Genomic DNA, 18,613 nt, shown 5'->3' on the forward strand with positions numbered 1-18,613 from the left:
ATGAGCCGATCAAGATTAGATCTATGGGAGTAAAACCTGTATAACACAGCAAAGGGATGGAAAGAATGAGAGAGAGAGAGAGAATATAGCAGAAATCAGAAGAGATTGTACTGATCTATAGTATCTTTACACTGATGAATGGTGTGGCCGTCCATTCTAGACTGTCCGTCCACACATTCACACATAGTCAATCAATAATCTTGTCGACAGTCTTAACCCCAAACCTAATTCATCCCAACTTTTAAACCCAAACCTAAACTTAGCCCAACTCTTAATCCCAAACCTAAATCTAGCCTAAATCTTAATCACAAACCCCGAAACACTAAGCAAACAGCCTTTCAAATAAGGGAGGACTGGAAAAATGTCCGATTCATTAGTTGATGTCCTCATTTATTTTGAGCAATAAAGTTTACAACTACACGAAAATACACACACATTTACATACACATACAGATGGGTCTTTCTCAGTATTTCACAAAGCATGCCTCAACTGAGTATTTTAAAGCCACCAGCACTAAGAGCAGAAACCTGTCATATGGGCTTCATTCCCATACACAACTGTGAAAACCACAACACAGTTACCTCCAATTTACAACAATCTGACACATTGTCTTTTCACCCAAAACCCCAAATACAATATATATTGACTTGAGCTTAACCAACCATTGAAGCTTCAGGCTAATACAACTTCAAGAGCAACTTCACCATAGTTTAGAATTGTGAACAATGGTGCAGTGGTAAATAAATAGATAAAAGTGGGTATGCTTTCAACTGGTTTTTTTTTTCTCACAAATGGTGAGTGAACTGTTGATACTTCAATGGCAATAAAAAAAGAAAAAGAAATGAGCTCACAAAACAGGCCCAAACCATTTCATTTATTTGTTTACATTTAAATCACTGAACTCTCAATCATTTCTCACTCTTATCCAGAGCTACTTAGTGTTGAGTGAAATATTTTCATACCGCCTCCCTGTATTGATTGAACCAATAACCCCAGAGTTATAAGAGCCGTGGTTAACCATCTGAGCTATGCAGCACACAATTTCCATCACCACCATCAGGGCTAGGAAGACATTTTCGTTTGAAAGGGGGCTGATGGCTTTGATTTACCGAACCATCATTTGGGGCTTCACAGTAGCTGACTGTGTTGTGGAGTTGGGATGCGGTTACCAGGAGATTCTTCCTGTACGCTGCTGACCTCATCGATATGAGACGTGAGGATTGGGGGTGAAGATTACTTTAAGTACCTTTACGTTTCATGAAAAAGAGAACATGGCAACCATCTGTTTCGAACCAATTTCTTGTTGAGCCGCCTATCAAACTGAATATCCAATCAAACACCTAGTTCTCGCCACTGTGTTTTGTTTTGTCTGGTGTTTTCTTCAAGCTGGGTGTCATTGGAGAGTAAACTATCTGCACGTTTTCAGCCCTTTGAGTCCCCCCCCCACCCCCCCTCCCTCCCTCCCTCCCTCCCTCCCTGTATGTGTGTGAGTGTGTGTGTGTGTGTGTGTGTGTGAGAGTGTGTGTGTGTGTGCTGGCTTTGTTTTTCTTTTTGAAAATCCCTTTGATGTGTCCTGTTTATTTATTTATTTGGTTGACGTTAAGGCCTTTTCGGTGGTTAGTTGTACGGGTGGGTACGGCAGCGCTCAGAGTGTCATCCATCAACGAGGAGCCTCTTTGACATGTGAACCCCCTGACCTCACCTTCCTATAGGATCTCCCGGTTCTGGGACTCCACAGATGAAGTAGAGGCTTTTTTATGGAGACAGTGTTTGCCTGTTTCTGCCTGCTCACACTCTGTTCTGTTCCATTCTCAAACACACTGATCACTGTGTTTTTACTTACCAACATTCTGACTTCAAAGTCCAAATCATGTCTGCAGTAATAACATGGTAGTTATATAGTCACCGTAATGTAACTGCGTTTTTAATTCATTATTACACAATCACATAAAATGAATATGTAATTACACATTAAATTGTTTACTCTTGGTTTATTTGGATCCCCAGCTACTTTGTGCCGAGGTAACAAAACGACAAATGACAAGAGTGACACACTGATAGGCTAACACCGTAAATAAAATACAAAGTCTAGATTCTGTGTGCCTTTCTGTGTGATTGTAGTAGATAGTGTGTTTTCATCTCTTCACAGTACGTGTTGCTGAGACGAGATGTTGTTTTATCAGTCTCCTAAAGGTCACTTTGCTGTTTTCTTGACTCACTTAGGGTGGATGGTGGTTCCAGGTGACTCCGGCTCTGTACAACACTGCGCGTTGCTTGGAGTTAGGTTTGGACTTGGGGACAGTGAAAACACCCCATAGTGGCACCCTGAATAACAATCACCATCATATAAAGTCCATTTACACACCCACCATCTTTCTTGGTATACATGTGCTGCTGGTGTTAGACAACATACACCCAATGTATTTGACATGTCTTCTGGGCTATGTACAGGAATCTGAGGTGTATGTTATAGGTAAACCAGGAAAGAGCATGCACAGTGTTCGTGTAATGTTAAAGGCAATCAGAACGGTTTTCCATATAGGCTAACCATAGACAACTGTCTTTCCAACGTTAATCCCGTAACCACCAAAACCTCTCGATGACTACAGCTTGTATGCATGCGTAGAGCCATATAAGTCCTCAGAGAATGTTTTTAACCAAATATAATACTGTTCATTTTAGATGTACTTTATTTAGGACCCATTCTGACTGATTTGCAGGGTGTGGAGTCATCAGTATATGTCACCATTCTACCTCCTTGTAAGACAAGTGGCAACTCGATTATAACAGAAAGTCATAGAGTAAAGGGCCTTCATGGCTGACTTGAGGGCCACCATCTTAAAATGACGGAACATTTACAATCTGATGGATACAATCACACAACAAGGCACAACTTGATATTAACTACCGATTCATTTCTTCCTAGGTGTGTGTATGTTATAACCTGGCCGAAATGATATACAAAATAAATCTAAAAACTGTGTGGACGACGTGATATCATGCTATCGATATAAATTCTCCTCGCACGAACCAAATTTGACTGTTTAAAGAAAAAGTTTCAACTGATATATGAAATGTATACAGCAATCACACTGGACTGGAGGTCCACTTAGACAAACAAGGCTTCATATATTTACCCACAACCAACATAGCCAAACTGAATGAAGACTCGTGCCGGGTTGTCTCTCTGCTGTTGGATGGAAGCTTCCCCAGGCACTGAACAGGAGTACATCCATTATACAGGACCGTTGGATAGTACACAATCACTCAATGTTTTTAGACATTCTGAAGAAGCACTAAAAATAGTGACTCTGTGCAGGCTTCCTTCTTTTTTACTGTGTCATTTAGGTTAGTATTAAGTAACTACAATGGTTTTGCTCCATCCACTGTTTTCTCTTATCACAGCCATTAAACTCTGTAACTGTTTTAAAATTACCGTTGGCTTCAAGGAGAAATCCCTAAGGGCTTTGCTTCCTCTCACACAACTGGGTTAGGAAGGACACCTGTATCTTTGTAGTGACTGTGGGTATTGATACACCATCCAATGCCTAATTAATAACTTTTCCTCGCTCACAGGGATATTCAGTGGCTGCTTTTGTATTTTCTTCTCTTTTATATCTACTATTCTGTGCAAGTCTTTAGAAAACCTTCCCGGGCTTTGTGATTGAATATGTGCTTGAAATTAACTACTCAGCTGAAGGACCTTACAGACAATAGTGTGTAGCGTACACATGAGTTATTCATTCAAAAGTCATGTTAACACCCATGACAGCGCAGAGAGTCAATGTATTTAGGCTTTCCATAACTAAGGGGCTGAATACTTAATGGCTAAAGATATTTCGGCTTTTCATTCGTAATGAATTCCTAAAAACAAAATTCCAATTTGACATGAATTGTGCGTAGATTAGAGGCAAAACGTCAATTTACCAAATTTTCAAAGCAGACGCAAAATAAAATGTGGAAAAGGTCAAGTAGGTGGACTTTCTGGCACGGTATTGGTACCATTCAAAGGAGAAAGTATTTAGAATTAAAATCTTGCATTCATGGGGAAGGAACAAAAGCAGAAATCCTAGTTTGTATAACCAAATGCTTATTCTGTCTTTCACGACTTGTTGCGTACTGTTCAAGGTGAGGCATTTCTCGCTCTTATTGGACCTCATTATTCCATCTCGCTGAATCTGCATTGTATAACTCACTTACACTGTACTAGTAGCAAAGAGCTGTACAATACTTTTCCCGCCTGGCAAACATGAGAAGTACCCCAACACGTGATTTCAATGGCCTCATTAACACCTGGTTCACTCACGCGTGTCCGGATTTTGTCCCCATTCTGATTGTCTGCATTTTCCGTCGTGTTTTCGAACACTGCATTAAAATGCGCGCGACCTGTCCGCATCTGCACAATGCGCGCCCTCATTCTGCCGGTCCACACCCGTCACGAAATTGTGGATACAATTGAGAGTGAGGACGAGATCAGGACAACGATGCATATTGGTGCCAGGTGTGAACAGGGCTCATGGTTCTCCATTCCAAGTTCCAAGAAAACAATGACGAAATAGATATTCCATTTACAGGAGAAATCTATAGTCCGTACATGTTACGCTGCATCTGATATTCAGAGTTGAGTGCTACTGAGGTTACACTGACTGTTTCACAATGTAATGCATTTCTCGGTCTTTTTCACATCCCCATTTTTCCTCCTCTATCACAGTACTGACTTGTCTGTGGGGGCCCATGCCCCCCCCCCTCCGACACAACACCGTCAGAAACCCCCAGATGGAAACCGCACCGATTAATGATTCATAAGTTGCTGTCTACACAATTATTATTATTCTAATGCGTAATAATGGCTCATGAGGATTTAATGTACACGCGGCGTGTGTGGATTCATTTCCTCCCAAACGGAAAAACAAAATGTAAAAATAAACAACCAAATGTGAATATTGTGTTGTCAATTTGTGAACTCTTCCATCCCACACCCGTTTGGGCAGCGAGGCCCTGCGCTCCACTCCAAGTGTTCAACTGTCGATGCCAAACCTCCAGCTGATGTTGTTCAGAGTCTGACGGTTGACTGAAGGTCGCAGGTATTTCTCAGAGGGAGTCAGTCGGTGAAATTCAGCATTTTAATCCCAGTGTGTAATTGAGCGTCTCGTAGTTATCTGAACACGCCGAGGGATAAAGCTCCAATCAATCACTCTCCATGGACAGTCCGGCTCAGCGGCAGTTCTGCATGTCAGTTGAATGGTGTCAGCCTTTGCGCCTGAGTAAAAAGCCTCAGTTCCTATGTCACAAGAGGCTCTAAACCTACTTCCATCTTAGATAATCCTGCAGACCAAGCGACGACTTGCCAAGTTAAAGTGTGCTTCAAATGAAACTCATAGACGTCTATGTAAAACAACGACCATAACCTCTACGCTCAAATATGGCGTAATTAATCAATTCTGACCCCCACCGACTCTGGTGAAATGAGGGGGGGGGGGGGGGCAAGGCCTAGAACGGTGGTCCAGGAGCACAAATGAGTGTTTTAATACTTGGAGACTCAATTATTTGGCAGTGTGTTTAATTGACCCGGGAGGCCAGGTTGAGTGTTGGCCCTTTAAAGACCTTCAGGTGGATGGCAATACACTGGAAGCCTCATCATCGGGCGACACGGAGATGTCTCCCAGGGTGTTCTGCTACACAAGCGTAACCTACGTGTCAAACCACCTGAAATTATTTGGAATGAACTTTCGTTCAAGATCTTCATTTGCTTTGATGTTTTCATTTGAGTATTTGTTTTTATGTTATTGTACTTCCATATATTTTTCTTTGTAAAGCACACTGAATTGCTTCGATGTATGAATTGTGCTCTATAAATAAACTTGCTTGCTTGCTTGCAACTTCTCATAAGACACAGCTCCAGCCTTTGTTTTTTTCCCATCATCACAATAACTCTCTTAAAAAAAACAGCTTTAACCAGCATCGCATGGTTAAAGCAGCTTTAACCAGCATCGCATGCTATCACAGAGGACGATCCTGTGTGTTGCTGATGTGTCGCATACAGGTTTGGTCGTCCTGTTCCACCTACTCGGCCAGTAGGATTGCAGTGATACACTCTACCCACAACCCCCACCGACTCCTTTACTCACCTGATTAGAATTTCTGCCGTGGCCTCTGGGATTGGGCCATTTGAACATATTTTATTTAACCGCTTTTGTAAGGCCTAATATTCAACAGCTGTGATCTATAGCAGAATTACAATTCTCAGGGTCAAGGAGGGATTTTGCCACAGAAGGGGAGGTGCAATCACATAGAAAAAACGTGATAGAGAGGGAGGAGAGAGAGAGAGAAAGGGGGAAGAATCCCAAGTTGTCTTTAAAAATGAATGAGAAAATGGGTAATCCCAGTCACTGCATGGGAAGAAAAATCAATAAGGGCTCTCTATTCATCTGGCCATCAGAAAAATCTTTGAGATGAAAAAAAGTTGTGCATTTTATTGCCGCTTCCATACTACTTAATAGAGGTGTGCGTCTGTGCTGCGTTTAAAACAGCATGTGTTTCTTTGCGAGTGTCTTCAGTGAATACATATTGAATCTCGTGTCATGTCTGTGATTTCCAAATCAGACCCAATTTCAAACGGAACATTGTCCTACATACTAAGAGACACAGCGGAGAAAGCATGAAATCCAACAGAGGGCTTGCAGGTTTCCATCCTTCTGTCTTAGATGTATTCTACCACATTATGAGGGGAAGTTGGATCTGGACATAAGGACATAATATACATTATTTAACCTTTGAACTCCACATTCAGTTGACCCCTCATGCCAACCTGTAGGGGCCCCCCTTGCAAGAATCCAATTCCACTTCCTGCCCTGTGTAGAATGATCGTCAGACAAGCTTTCCGATTGGACATGCCTTCATGAATATTTAATCACCACCCCCCTTCCAAGGCAGAGGTATCACGGAGGGGGATAGAGAACAGGGCGAGTTTGATTTCCCTTTTCTAGGGCTGGTAGTAACGTAGAGACAATACCTCTCATCTTTCCATCTCATCTTCCTCATGTCTATCCATTTCATCTTCCTCATGTCTATCCATCTCATCTTCCTCATGTCTATCCATTTCATCTTCCTCATGTCTATCCATCTCATCTTCCTCATGTCTATCCATCTCATCTTCCTCATGTCTATCCATCTCATCTTCCTCATGTCTATCCATTTCATCTTCCTCATGTCTATCCATCTCATCTTCCTCATGTCTATCCATTTCGTCTTCCTCATGTCTATCCATCTCGTCTTCCTCATTTCTATCCATCTGTCTCATCTTCCTCATGACTATCCATCTTGTCTTCCTCATGTCCATCCATCTAGTCTTCCTCATGTCCATCCATCTCGTCTTCCTCATGTCCATCCATCTCGTCTTCCTCATGTCCATCCATCTCGTCTTCCTCATGTCCATCCATCTCTTCTTCCTCATGTCTATCCATCCATTGTCTAGCTGTGAGCTGAAGTTTATGTTCGGACAACCACGCATAGAAAATTCCTCCCTGATGCAATTGTACCCCTGCTCTTCCGTCCCTCCCCCTCAACCCCCCCTTCCTTCTTTCTCCATGTTGCCATGCTAAGTGATGCCCCCCACCACCCTCCCCAGTTCATTAGCCAACTCTTCAGTAGGCTGTCATAGAGGATGTGCTCCATCAAAGCTGATCGAATCCCCGTTTTCCAGAAAGATGTCGCAGGTTATCAGCGTTTGCTCAGATCTCCGGCTATGGGGAACATGAATGGCAGTCCGTCTTTTGAAGACACTGATTTCTCTACTGATGCCTCCCAGTTGGAAATTTAGAATCTTGTCTGGTAAGACACCATATGGAAAGTAAATTACTGTACAGTGTGGGACTCGCTCAACAGTCACGACCTGCATCCACCCATCTCTCCACCTGTACATCCACCCATCTCTCCACCTGTACATCCACCCATCTCTCCACCTGTACATCCACCCATCTCTCCACCCGTACATCCACCCATCTCTCCACCCGTACATCCACCCATCTCTCCACCCGTACATCCACCCATCTCTCCACCCGTACATCCACCCATCTCTCCACCCGTACATCCACCCATCTCTCCACCTGTATATCCACCCATCTCTCCACCTGTACATCCACCCATCTCTCCACCTGTACATCCACCCATCTCTCCACCTGTACATCCACCCATCTCTCCATCGATTCCTCAGTCCATCTCCACAGACAATATACCTTTGTTTCTGGGTTTACCCGGAATGATGCATTTGGTCTCCGAAGAGAACAGACCCAATTACGACAGATTTTAACGTGCTTCTGGGATACCATTCACCGTAGCACAGAATGATTACCTTTAAACAATTTGCAACATTACTGCAGCATCTCTCCCATTCATGTAACAGCTATTAGGGCTGTAATGAAATTCTAAGCATTGCCTAATGAAACTAGAGGTTAGAAGTACACAAACATTTAAAAAGCTCTAACACAGGGTGCATTATATTAAGTTCTCATTACCATGCAAATGGCAGAGGCAGTTACAACCGTGTTCCTTTGTAGTGGTAAAGCGTTAATTTTAGCTCCAAAGATATGTCAGTATTCTACAGGGAGGGTGATGAGAGGGGAAGGGAACGGGGGGGGCGGCGGCCGTTTAGTCTGCATCAGTCAACGTCTGACCTGGTCTTTGACTACGCGGTTCACATTGCACCAACGGTCCATCTGGGCTGGAGTGGCCGTGACACTGCAACACAACCGACACGCGGGTCAGTGGTACAAACGGAGGATCGGGACGAGTTTTAGCTGTGGGTTAATTTGAAACTTACAGACTCCGTCGTTTCTTCCTCCTCCTCCTCCTCCTCAAGTGTCAGGATGCATTTCGGAGAGGAATGAGTGACAGAACGAGGGGGCCGGAGGAGGGTGTATGACAGGAAATGATGACAGGGCATCTTTGTTGTTGAAATGCAATACTGCTTTAATGACAACACTAGGATCCATCACATCACAGAAATCACAAAATGACTCTGGGAAAACAACAAAACAGCCCAAATAAAGTATGGAAAGCAGCAAAGTGTGTTCAGATCAGCTACAGAATATGGGTTAATTAGACCTGACCTGGTCATCAAGATATTAGACTTAACTTACAGATGGGCAGACTGAAACATAGACACACACGCACGCACGCACGCACACACACACGCACGGGAGACAATCTCCACATGGCTTTAGCTTTCTGGTTTCCAATGAGAATGGGGTCATTGTCACGTCCGTGTGCATAAACACCATTAAAATGAACACCAGCGTCGATGTTGCTGAAAAAGAAAAGTATGGAGTAAAAAAAAAAAAGAAAAAAGAAAGACAGCCATTCTACTGTGACTATTGGCGTGTACAAAGGGACAACACGGCTCTTTCTCCACAGCCAGAGAATACAAGGGGTCAAAGGGCTTGGTCCAACACACGTGTGACAGTGGAGATGGATGTGTGTGTTTGTGTGTTTGTGTGTGTGGGTGTGTGGACAGTCCAAACAGAGGCAGATTCATCTGCATTGTTGTGGACTTGTGTCTGGTGGTCTGTGGGCGGGCGTCCCCCCTAGTGGAACACACACACAGAGACTCTCTGGGAGATAAAACGCCTGCCTCCCAGTGCGATCCCACTGTTGGAGCTGTTTATCCCGTTTAAGGCCCGCCCTTCTGAGGGAGAACGGCTCAAACGCTCCTTGTCACAATCCCGGTCCGCCTAAACGCCTGACAAATGACAGGAGTCTGTACCAGACAGGGACACCGCTGAGAGGTTGGCTTGTCTGGGGAACAATTCGCCCCCTTTTACCAGTTTAAGTAGCCCATCTCCCAAATCTTCAGGAGAGGACCCCTGGGTTCCGTCTCAAACAACAGGAGGCCTGGACTCAACATGCGCTGTGGCTGAGAGGGCCCTTGGTAGGGCGCATTGGCCCACGCGCAACGGATGACACGCATCCAAGGAGATGCGACCCAAACCTAATGACAGAAACTGCATAACACCGTCCCACCCGTCACAGAACCACGGACGGGTACGCCCAAAAACTAGCCTCCGCAGCCAAACAGCCAAACGATTTGAAACCACTTTAGACATCACAATACTCAACAACCCCTTCTGCCTGCCTGCAAGGAGCTCACACACCTCCAGCCTGTTAGGACGGGTTAACACCGAGCGTAATGAAATATTAAAAGGTGCCTGTACCTGCTGCTTTTGTTGCCCCTCGGAATAAGATAGAACCTATTTTTGACAAGTTTTTCCCCTCCTCCTCATCCACTCGTCCAAAACCAAATCAGCCACAGAAGAGACGGGGCTAATGAATAATCTATTTCATATTCCAAAGGCACCCGCAGCTCTCAGGGAGAGGAGGAGAAGGAGGAGAAAAGCGCCAGGGAAGGAAACAAGGACAGAGGATTAGACGGAGAGATTTTTTTTGGGGGGGGGGGTGGGGGGTTGGGGGGGGGGGGGGTGGAGAGATGTAAGAGGTCTGTGGAAAAAAAGGGACTAGGACGGACAGAGAAAAAGAACGAGAGAAATTAGATTAAAAAAAAAAAAAGTACCAAGCTGGCAGATGATCCCAGGCGTCTGCCAAACCAAGGCATCACATGACAGGCCTCCTGTTTAAATACCCCCCCCTTCTAAATAAACCGTTAGCCCCCCCGTCCTCCGTCTAACGTTGTTTAATGCCATTTCTTAACGAACATAATAGCCGGAACTAATAATGAAAGAAAATAAAAACATCTAAATGGAGCCCAGGCAGCAACGTCGCTGGCGCTCAATTATCTCCTTGTCAAGTGGGTCTGTTTTTAATGAGGCCCAGTGGGACTGACGCCTGTCAGTCAGCCCTGACTTTTTGACACCATTACAACTTCAAATGGAGCCACGTTCTCTGCCTGCCACAGCCACGGAGCACGGTGGAGGATAGGCTGCACCGCCGCAACTCAGCTCAGCCTGACAGGCCGGGAGAGAGAGAGAGGGAGAGACAGGGGGGAGTGGGGGAAAGGGGAGTGGATTGGGGAAGAGAGGACGAGCTTGTGTGGGCGGGGGGGGGGGGGGGTTGGGGGCACACACACTTGCAGGTACATAATAGATAAGTATAGAAAAACAATAAAACAATAATCGGTTTGCTCAACAAACCAGGCCTGTGCAGACAGCCAAACCCAACCGCCAGGGTTCTGCTTTGATGGGAAAACCAGTCGCACAGGTGATTATCAGATGAGGTCTGTCCAACTGGCAGGGACCCGCTCGCTCTCCTCTCTTCCCTCTCCTGGTCTTTCTTCATTACTCCTCTGCCTAATGATAACCCTCCCCGGCTTGGGCCCACGTGGGATGGCCCGAGACGCACTGTTTTGTTGCCCATTAATTTGAACCTTTGAAGCCGCCGGGGCTGCTGGGAGGCGGTGGCGGAGAACGCCCCCCCACCAAGGCCGCTTCCCAAGTAAGACAATCTGCTTGGCCTGAAACGGAATAGCAAATGGCCTCTCGTGCGCGCGTGCGTGCGTGCACACGCTGCCCGAGAGAGGCTGGAGGGTCTCTGGTCTGACTAGGCAGAGACCGCAGACTGTCTGGAGGTGAGAGTGTGCTTCTGTGTGTGTGTGACCTGTTTGCAATACGTTTGAATGTGAGTGTCATTCAGCCCTGACGACTGGACGCTCAAGTCACGTTAAAAAAATCTATTTGCAGTGCCACTAAACCCCCCCCCGCTCACCCCGCCCCACCTACAGTAGAATGGCTGTCCCCTTCAAAACAAGGACGAAAAACACATAGCATTGTAGCCACATCAAGCCACAAGTCAGCCTGAATAGGTTTCCTGTTAAAGACTCTACGTAAAAGATAGCGCTATCATCATTGACATAAAAATAGGAGTATTTCAACAGGGCATCAGAGAAATATCATTCAAATTTAAAATGAATCGGATCTGAATTCACACACAATCAAAGAGGTCCATGTGTCAGTTGGGCCTGAACTGGGGAACACAATCCGATGAGCACAGGCCAGAGACACCCAGTCCGCGCCGCATCACGTTAAGAGGAATCTTCAGAAATTACACAAATGCTTTCACATGATCTTTAACAATAACCACAAACATTTCTAAAACAATACTTACAAATAAATAGCAACAGGATCACTGGTAATACGAAAAAAAAATAAAGAAAAAGTATTGTGTCTTTTTCTACATACATGTTGCCTAATTGCAACAATGTCATGTATGCAGATATGATGGGAGAGTGGTTGATGGAGCCTGGATAATGTACAGATGCCCTCCAGTCTATTTGACAGCAGTGATGGGAGTAATCTGAGAAGGCTGGGGTATGGGGGAGGCATTCCTAGCAAATCCTGGATCTATCTCGGTTCTCCGATTTAGAGCAAAAGCACACAAGTATACTTTTTCATACTCTTTCTATGGGTCATATATATCTTGTCCGTTTTATTTGGGCCTCAGCGTAATGAAAGAAGGGCCTGTGAATACTGCCTCTCATTGGACTGTCCATTGTGTTGTCCTGTCTATATTGTACCGGCCAGTTTGATAAAGAGGACAGTTAGGAGCAACATAACTGGGGTCAGTGTGTCAGTGTGAATGCATATAGTAGCCCCATGTTAATCTGTTACCAATGTTAATCTGACAGAGTCTACAGTTTAACAGACTAGATGACAGGAAGGGAGAGAAATCCCTGTTTACAGATATTTGTTCACGCGCACGCACGCACAAACACACGCACGCACACAAACAAACACACACACACACGCACACACGTGAGCGCGGCTACCTTAGGTCAGAGCAGGGAAGTAGTGAATAAACAACAGTAATAGGCTGTTCCTCTCCAAGCCTGCCTAGACTCTGTCAATCCCCACGGACTGTCTGCCCTGGGAGGAGATGGTCTCCCATGCAAACAGTCCAGTGAAAACACCATGAATAATATCAATAACAAGAAAACAACAGTGGGGGCTGTCTCAAAGAGAGAGGGAGAGACCCCTGTCAGGGGCCGGAAAGAGTGATTCATGGGAACCATTTGTCCTAATTACTCCAGAGCAACGCTTTTGTCGCTATTAATCACACACGTTTTGTGTGTGTGTGTGTGTGATGGAATATGTGTTTGAGCACTGGTGGAGATCACTGCCCTCGCACATTGAAATAGATGGCCAGGACGATGGTGAGGAGGATGATGGCGCCGAGCACGAACACCAGGACTCGGTTCTGGATGATTCTGCAGAGGGAAAGGGAGGAGAAGGGCAGGAAAAAGAGGGGAAAATGAGAAGACAGGGTCAGCCAAGGGTCACGGTAATGTTTGAATCCACAGAGACGTCTGAAACACACCCACACATTTACGCATTTCTGTGTAACAAAGTGCCCTTGACTCAGAGGTTATCATGTTTAATAGGTGCCATGAGGGCATCATACAGGGGTATTTACTGTTCACAGAGTTAACACACACTGACAAGGCTGCTGTCCAGAAAGGATCCAAACACACACGGACACACAGACACACTGCACAAACAAAAGCCTGCGTGCATACACCACACACACAAATGTTAATTCCAGCAACTCCTAAACACACTCATAAACACACATTCAATCTCAAACGCGCGCACACACAATTGCAGACAGGCTTTAAACATTTTATTTTCATAATAAAGTGGAAAAAGTGGCTCACAAGTTTCCTGGAGGTAATAAAATCAGTGAATTACTGATGGAATGTGCCATAAAACGCCTCACTCTTTTTGCACATTTACATTTTCCAACTGTCGCCTAAGTCGACTTTACAGAAAACAGTATTTAAACGAGGTGGTGGATGATGTCGGCTTGGATGTATCTGCGTGCGTGCGCGCGTGCGTGTGTGTGTGTGTCCAGAAAGCTTCTCCCCAAACACTCCCCCTCCCTCCGTCACTCCTGACAAATGACAGAATTATCACATTTGCTGACATGTGAAGGGGGAGTTGAGGGGGAGAGGAGGGGGAGAGGGGCCAGTGTCCGCTGCTCTAAGCAGGAGATGAATAGCCCATGCTCCAGCCATTCATCACTGGGGCTGCGGAGCTGTAACTCAGGCCAACCCAGTCACCCCCTACCTACCTCTTCTCTTTCCCTGGACCCGGGCCGACACCCAGCCCTAGCATCTACCCTGGTGACAGTAGAATGGCTGTGTCCTAACTCCAGATTTAGACCACCTCTATCTTCCAAATGTAGACCACCTCTATCGTCCAAATGTAGACCACCTCTATTTTCCAAATGTAGACCACCTCTTTCTTCCAAATGTAGACCACCTCTATTTTCCAAATGTAGACCACCTCTATTTTCCAAATGTAGACCACCTCTATTTTCCAAATGTAGACATCCTCTGCCCTTTCAGTCAAAAAACTCCTCCATCCTCCATTTAAAGGACTCCTCCATCGTCCAGTCAAAGAACTCCTCTATCCTTCAGTCAAACAGCTCCACATCCACACAGAACTCCTCTATCCACCAGATGTAGACATCTTCGACCCTCTGGATGAAAACATCCTTGACCCTGCAGACACAGACCTCCTCCACCCACCAGACGAAGAACCTGTCTTACCTGCAGACATAGACTTCCTCTACCCTGCAGACGAAGACCTCCTCTACCCTGCAGACGAAGACCTCCTCTACCCTGCAGACGAAGACCTCCTCTACCCTGCAGACGAAGACCTCCTCTACCCTGCAGACGAAGACCTCCTCTACCCTGCAGACGAAGACCTCCTCTACCCTGCAGACGAAGACCTCCTCTACCCTGCAGACGAAGACCTCCTCTACCCTGCAGACGAAGACCTCCTCTACCCTGCAGACGAAGACCTCCTCTACCCTGCAGACGAAGACCTCCTCTACCCTGCAGACGAAGACCTCCTCTACCCTGCAGACGAGGACCTCCCCTACCCTGCAGACACAGACCTCCTCCACCCACCAGACAAAGAACCTGTCTTACCTGCAGACGAAGACCTCCTCTACCCTGCAGACGAAGACCTCCCCTACCCTGCAGACGAAGACCTCCTCTACCCTGCAGACGAAGACCTCCTCTACCCTGCAGACGAAGACCTCCTCTACCCTGCAGACGAAGACCTCCCCTACCCTGCAGACGAAGACCTCCTCTACCCTGCAGACTAAGACCTCCTCTACCTTGCAGACGAAGACCTCCTCTACCCTGTAGACGAAGACCTCCTCTACCTTGCAGACAAAGACCTCCTCTACCCTGTAGACGAAGACCTCCTAGTTGATCGTCAAGACGCAGACCTCCTCCATCGTCAATATGTAAACCACCTCTACCATCAAGACGCAGACTTCCTCTGTCTTTCAACATGTAGACCTCCCAGTCGTCAATACGTAGACCTCCTCTGTCCATCAACATGTAGACAACCACTGTAGTCAAAACAAAGACCTTCTCTATTGTCCACATGTAGACTACTTCTATCCTCTGACCCCGTCATGTGATCCCTGGTCATGTGATCCCTGGTCATCTACCCCCAGACAAAGGTTCTCCCCTCAGCCTGGAGACTGCTCAGCAGCCCGGAGACCCAGCATACACTTCAACTCAACATACGTGCAACTCCACATGCACAGATCCTGACGTTGGTATATTGTTGTGCTTAAAGTGTGTTTGAGTATGTGCAAACATGATTGAACGGTAAACGCCAGCGTTTGTGTTCGTGTGTGTGACAGTGTGTGAATGCCACCCATGCCACCAATGCTCGGAGTACATCAATCAACCACGTAAGTCAGATGTAAATCTAAATAAATGGGCCTCGTTTCCATGGCTCGAGTGAGGGGCCTCACTTAATAGGGTGTCGGCGCTGCAGTGTTTCCATAACAGCCGATTGGAGTAACGGAAAACATTAATCAGCGCTTGTTTAGCAAGGCAACATCTCCCCATGTTTCCCTTTAATTGCCATCCATTATTTAGCCTGATTATTTACCCACAAATGCCCCAACAGAGATGCTAGCATGTTAATGTATGTGTTGTGTTTGGGGATCCTGCTGCTAGTTAATTCTGCTCCTCCCTTGGATGGGGGGAGGCAACACGAATGAGGATGGGATGTTGAAGTTATTTTTGAGCGACTGAAAGGTTTTTTAGGGGGATAGGAAAATAGCCCTGTAAATTAACTTTAGTGTTAGTGTTTTCATAAACCATTTGTAAAAAGTGTAAGTCGACTCTAGGCATATACACATATTTGAAGGCGCTGTCTACAGTGCCTTCAAATATTAATCAGACGCCTTGACTTCATACACATTTTGTTATGTTATTGATAGGGTGCAACTTTACGCCTAACCCACGCTACAGTACTTATTGTTATGTTATAGATGGGGTGCAACTTTACGCCTAACCCATGCTACAGTATGTATTATGTTATAGATGGGGTGCAGTGGTACGCCTAACCCACGCTACAGTATGTATTTCTATGTTATAGATGGGGTGCAACTTTACGCCTAACCCATGCTACAGTACATATTGTTATGTTATTGATGGGGTGCAGCGGTACTCCTAACCCACGCAACAGTATGTTTTGTTATGTTATAGATGGGGTGCAACTTTACGCCTAACCCACGCTACAGTACGTATTTCTATGTTATAGATGGGGTGCAACTTTACGCCTAACCCACGCTACAGTATCTATTGCTGTTTTAGGGTCATGGCTCAGTATGTTTTCAGTAAATCACAAATATACAGAACTCTACTGGAACTCTACAGCAGGGATGGAACACCATTCTTCCAAAATATATTCCTTCATTTATTTTTGCGATGATGGAGGTGGAAAGCCCAGTCCAGCACGTCGGCACAAACACACCCATTGGTGTTCAAATGGGTTGAGATCTGGTGACTGTGAAGGCCATAGCATATGATTAACATCGTTATCTTACTCATCAAACCATTCACTGTCCCTTTGCACCCTGTGGATGGAGCATTGTCATCCTTGAAGAGACTCAGGGATGAATCCTCGTTCGAAGTCTCTTAGATCCTATCTTCTTGCCATCTTCATCCAAAATCAGATGAGGCCGGCTCAGCATTTTTATACATGCCACAGAGCATGGCAGGATGTTAATTGCTTAATTGTATCAAGCAGTACACCTGTATGGAATCATCTGAATTTACGTCCCTCCTCTCATTTATTCAAAGTTTTCCTTTCATTAGAAACCTGTCTGTATATTACCATTTGTAGTGTGCCTGGAGCACCTTAGAAGGTCCTGAAACCCTCTATTCTCAACCAAAGAGTACAGGTGCATACCTGCGGCTACACACATCCAATTCCTTTGTGATTTTTTTTACCATATTCGACTAATGCTAAAGAGCTGCTTGAATGCATTGGGGGAAGAAGCCTTTCTATGTGTTTCCTTGTTGTTCCGGGGATATTGACACTTGGGCGATGTTAGCAGCTGCAAAGGCTACTTTTATCAAGCAGTAGCAACATACAATTAATGTTTTACCAACCCTTCTCAGTCACTCACCATTGTAGTTTACTGGAGAGACAAAATGCTGCCAAACTGGAGAATAAAACAAAGATGGAGGATTCTACAATGTTGGTTTATAAATACCACCACCTGGCATTTAGTACTAGCTGTTCCTCCTCAAGTTTGTCTCAAAAAACAACAGCAAGAAACGCGTCAACATTATCGCAAATTCTTATTACAATGTGTGAAAGGCTCTCATTGAAACAGAATAGCCTGATATGTTTTTTTTTATCTCAATTAAATCAATTCAAAAAGTTTTAAAATGCATTAATTCATGCTGTTATGTGCTCCCATTCCAATACTTGTACCGTTACAAGTTCTGGTCTTCTTGGGTATGCCTTGACCAGCATTAAACACCAGGATTTGGGGAGTGTCTCCCATAATTCCGGGCAGATCCTCTTAAGCTCTGTCAAATTTGATTGAGAGAGTCTGTGAACTGAGATGTTCAGGTCTCCCCACAGATGTTCAGTAGGGTTCAAGTCTGGGCTTTGGCCAGGCAACTCAAGGACATTCACAGAATTGTCATGAAGCCACTCCAGCATTGTCTTGGCTGTGTGCTCTGGGTTATTGTTATACTGAAAGATTAATCTTCAACAGAGTCTGGTCCTATGCAATCCAGATCAGATCTTCTTCAAGGACATCTGTATTTTGCTCTGTTCAGCCTTACCTTAATGCTAATCAGTCTCCCAGTCCCTGCTGCTGAGAATAATCCCCACAGCATGATGCTCCTACCACCATGCTCTGATAGAGCTGCCATCTGGTCCTTGGTCATTTCCATTTAACAACGATGGAGCCCAGGGAGCTCCTGGAAACCTTCAATGCTCCAGCAATTGTCCTTTAACATTCCCCAGATATACGCCTCAACTCAGAGTTCTATAGAGAGTTCCTTGGAATTTATAGCATTGTTTTTGCCTTTATATAGACAGGTGTGTGCCTTTTGAATAATGTTCCGTCAATAGAAACTGCAACAGATCCCAATCAAGTTCTGGAATCATGTCAAGGACGATCAAACGACACAAGATGCATCTGAGCTACATTTTTAGGGTCCTGGCAAAGGGTCTGAATACGGATGTACATTCAATATTTCAGTAAACTTTCAATAAATGTTCTAAACCTCTGTTTTTACTATGTAATCATATGTTGTGTGTAGATCGAACC

At 45.2% G+C, this 18,613-nt stretch overlaps 1 protein-coding gene across 4 annotated transcripts in view; it reads right to left on the bottom strand.

Annotated features, from left to right (window-relative positions):
• Positions 1-12,611: 12,611 nt before the first annotated feature.
• Positions 12,612-18,613, bottom strand: part of vti1a (vesicle transport through interaction with t-SNAREs 1A) — a 126,988-nt gene continuing 120,986 nt past the window's right edge. For 2 of the 4 annotated variants that reach the window (XM_010866967.4, XM_010866959.4), the window contains one exon: positions 12,612-13,211. In XM_010866967.4, the coding sequence (XP_010865269.1) occupies positions 13,118-13,211 (94 nt within the window). In that variant the 3' untranslated portion in view covers positions 12,612-13,117. The remainder of the gene's footprint in view (positions 13,212-18,613) is intronic. The other 2 variants (XM_010866984.3, XM_010866975.3) reach the window with 1 other exon arrangement.

The sequence above is a fragment of the Esox lucius genome, chromosome 5 (genome assembly GCF_011004845.1).
Source record: "Esox lucius isolate fEsoLuc1 chromosome 5, fEsoLuc1.pri, whole genome shotgun sequence".
In the NCBI taxonomy this organism is placed as follows: domain Eukaryota; kingdom Metazoa; phylum Chordata; class Actinopteri; order Esociformes; family Esocidae; genus Esox; species Esox lucius.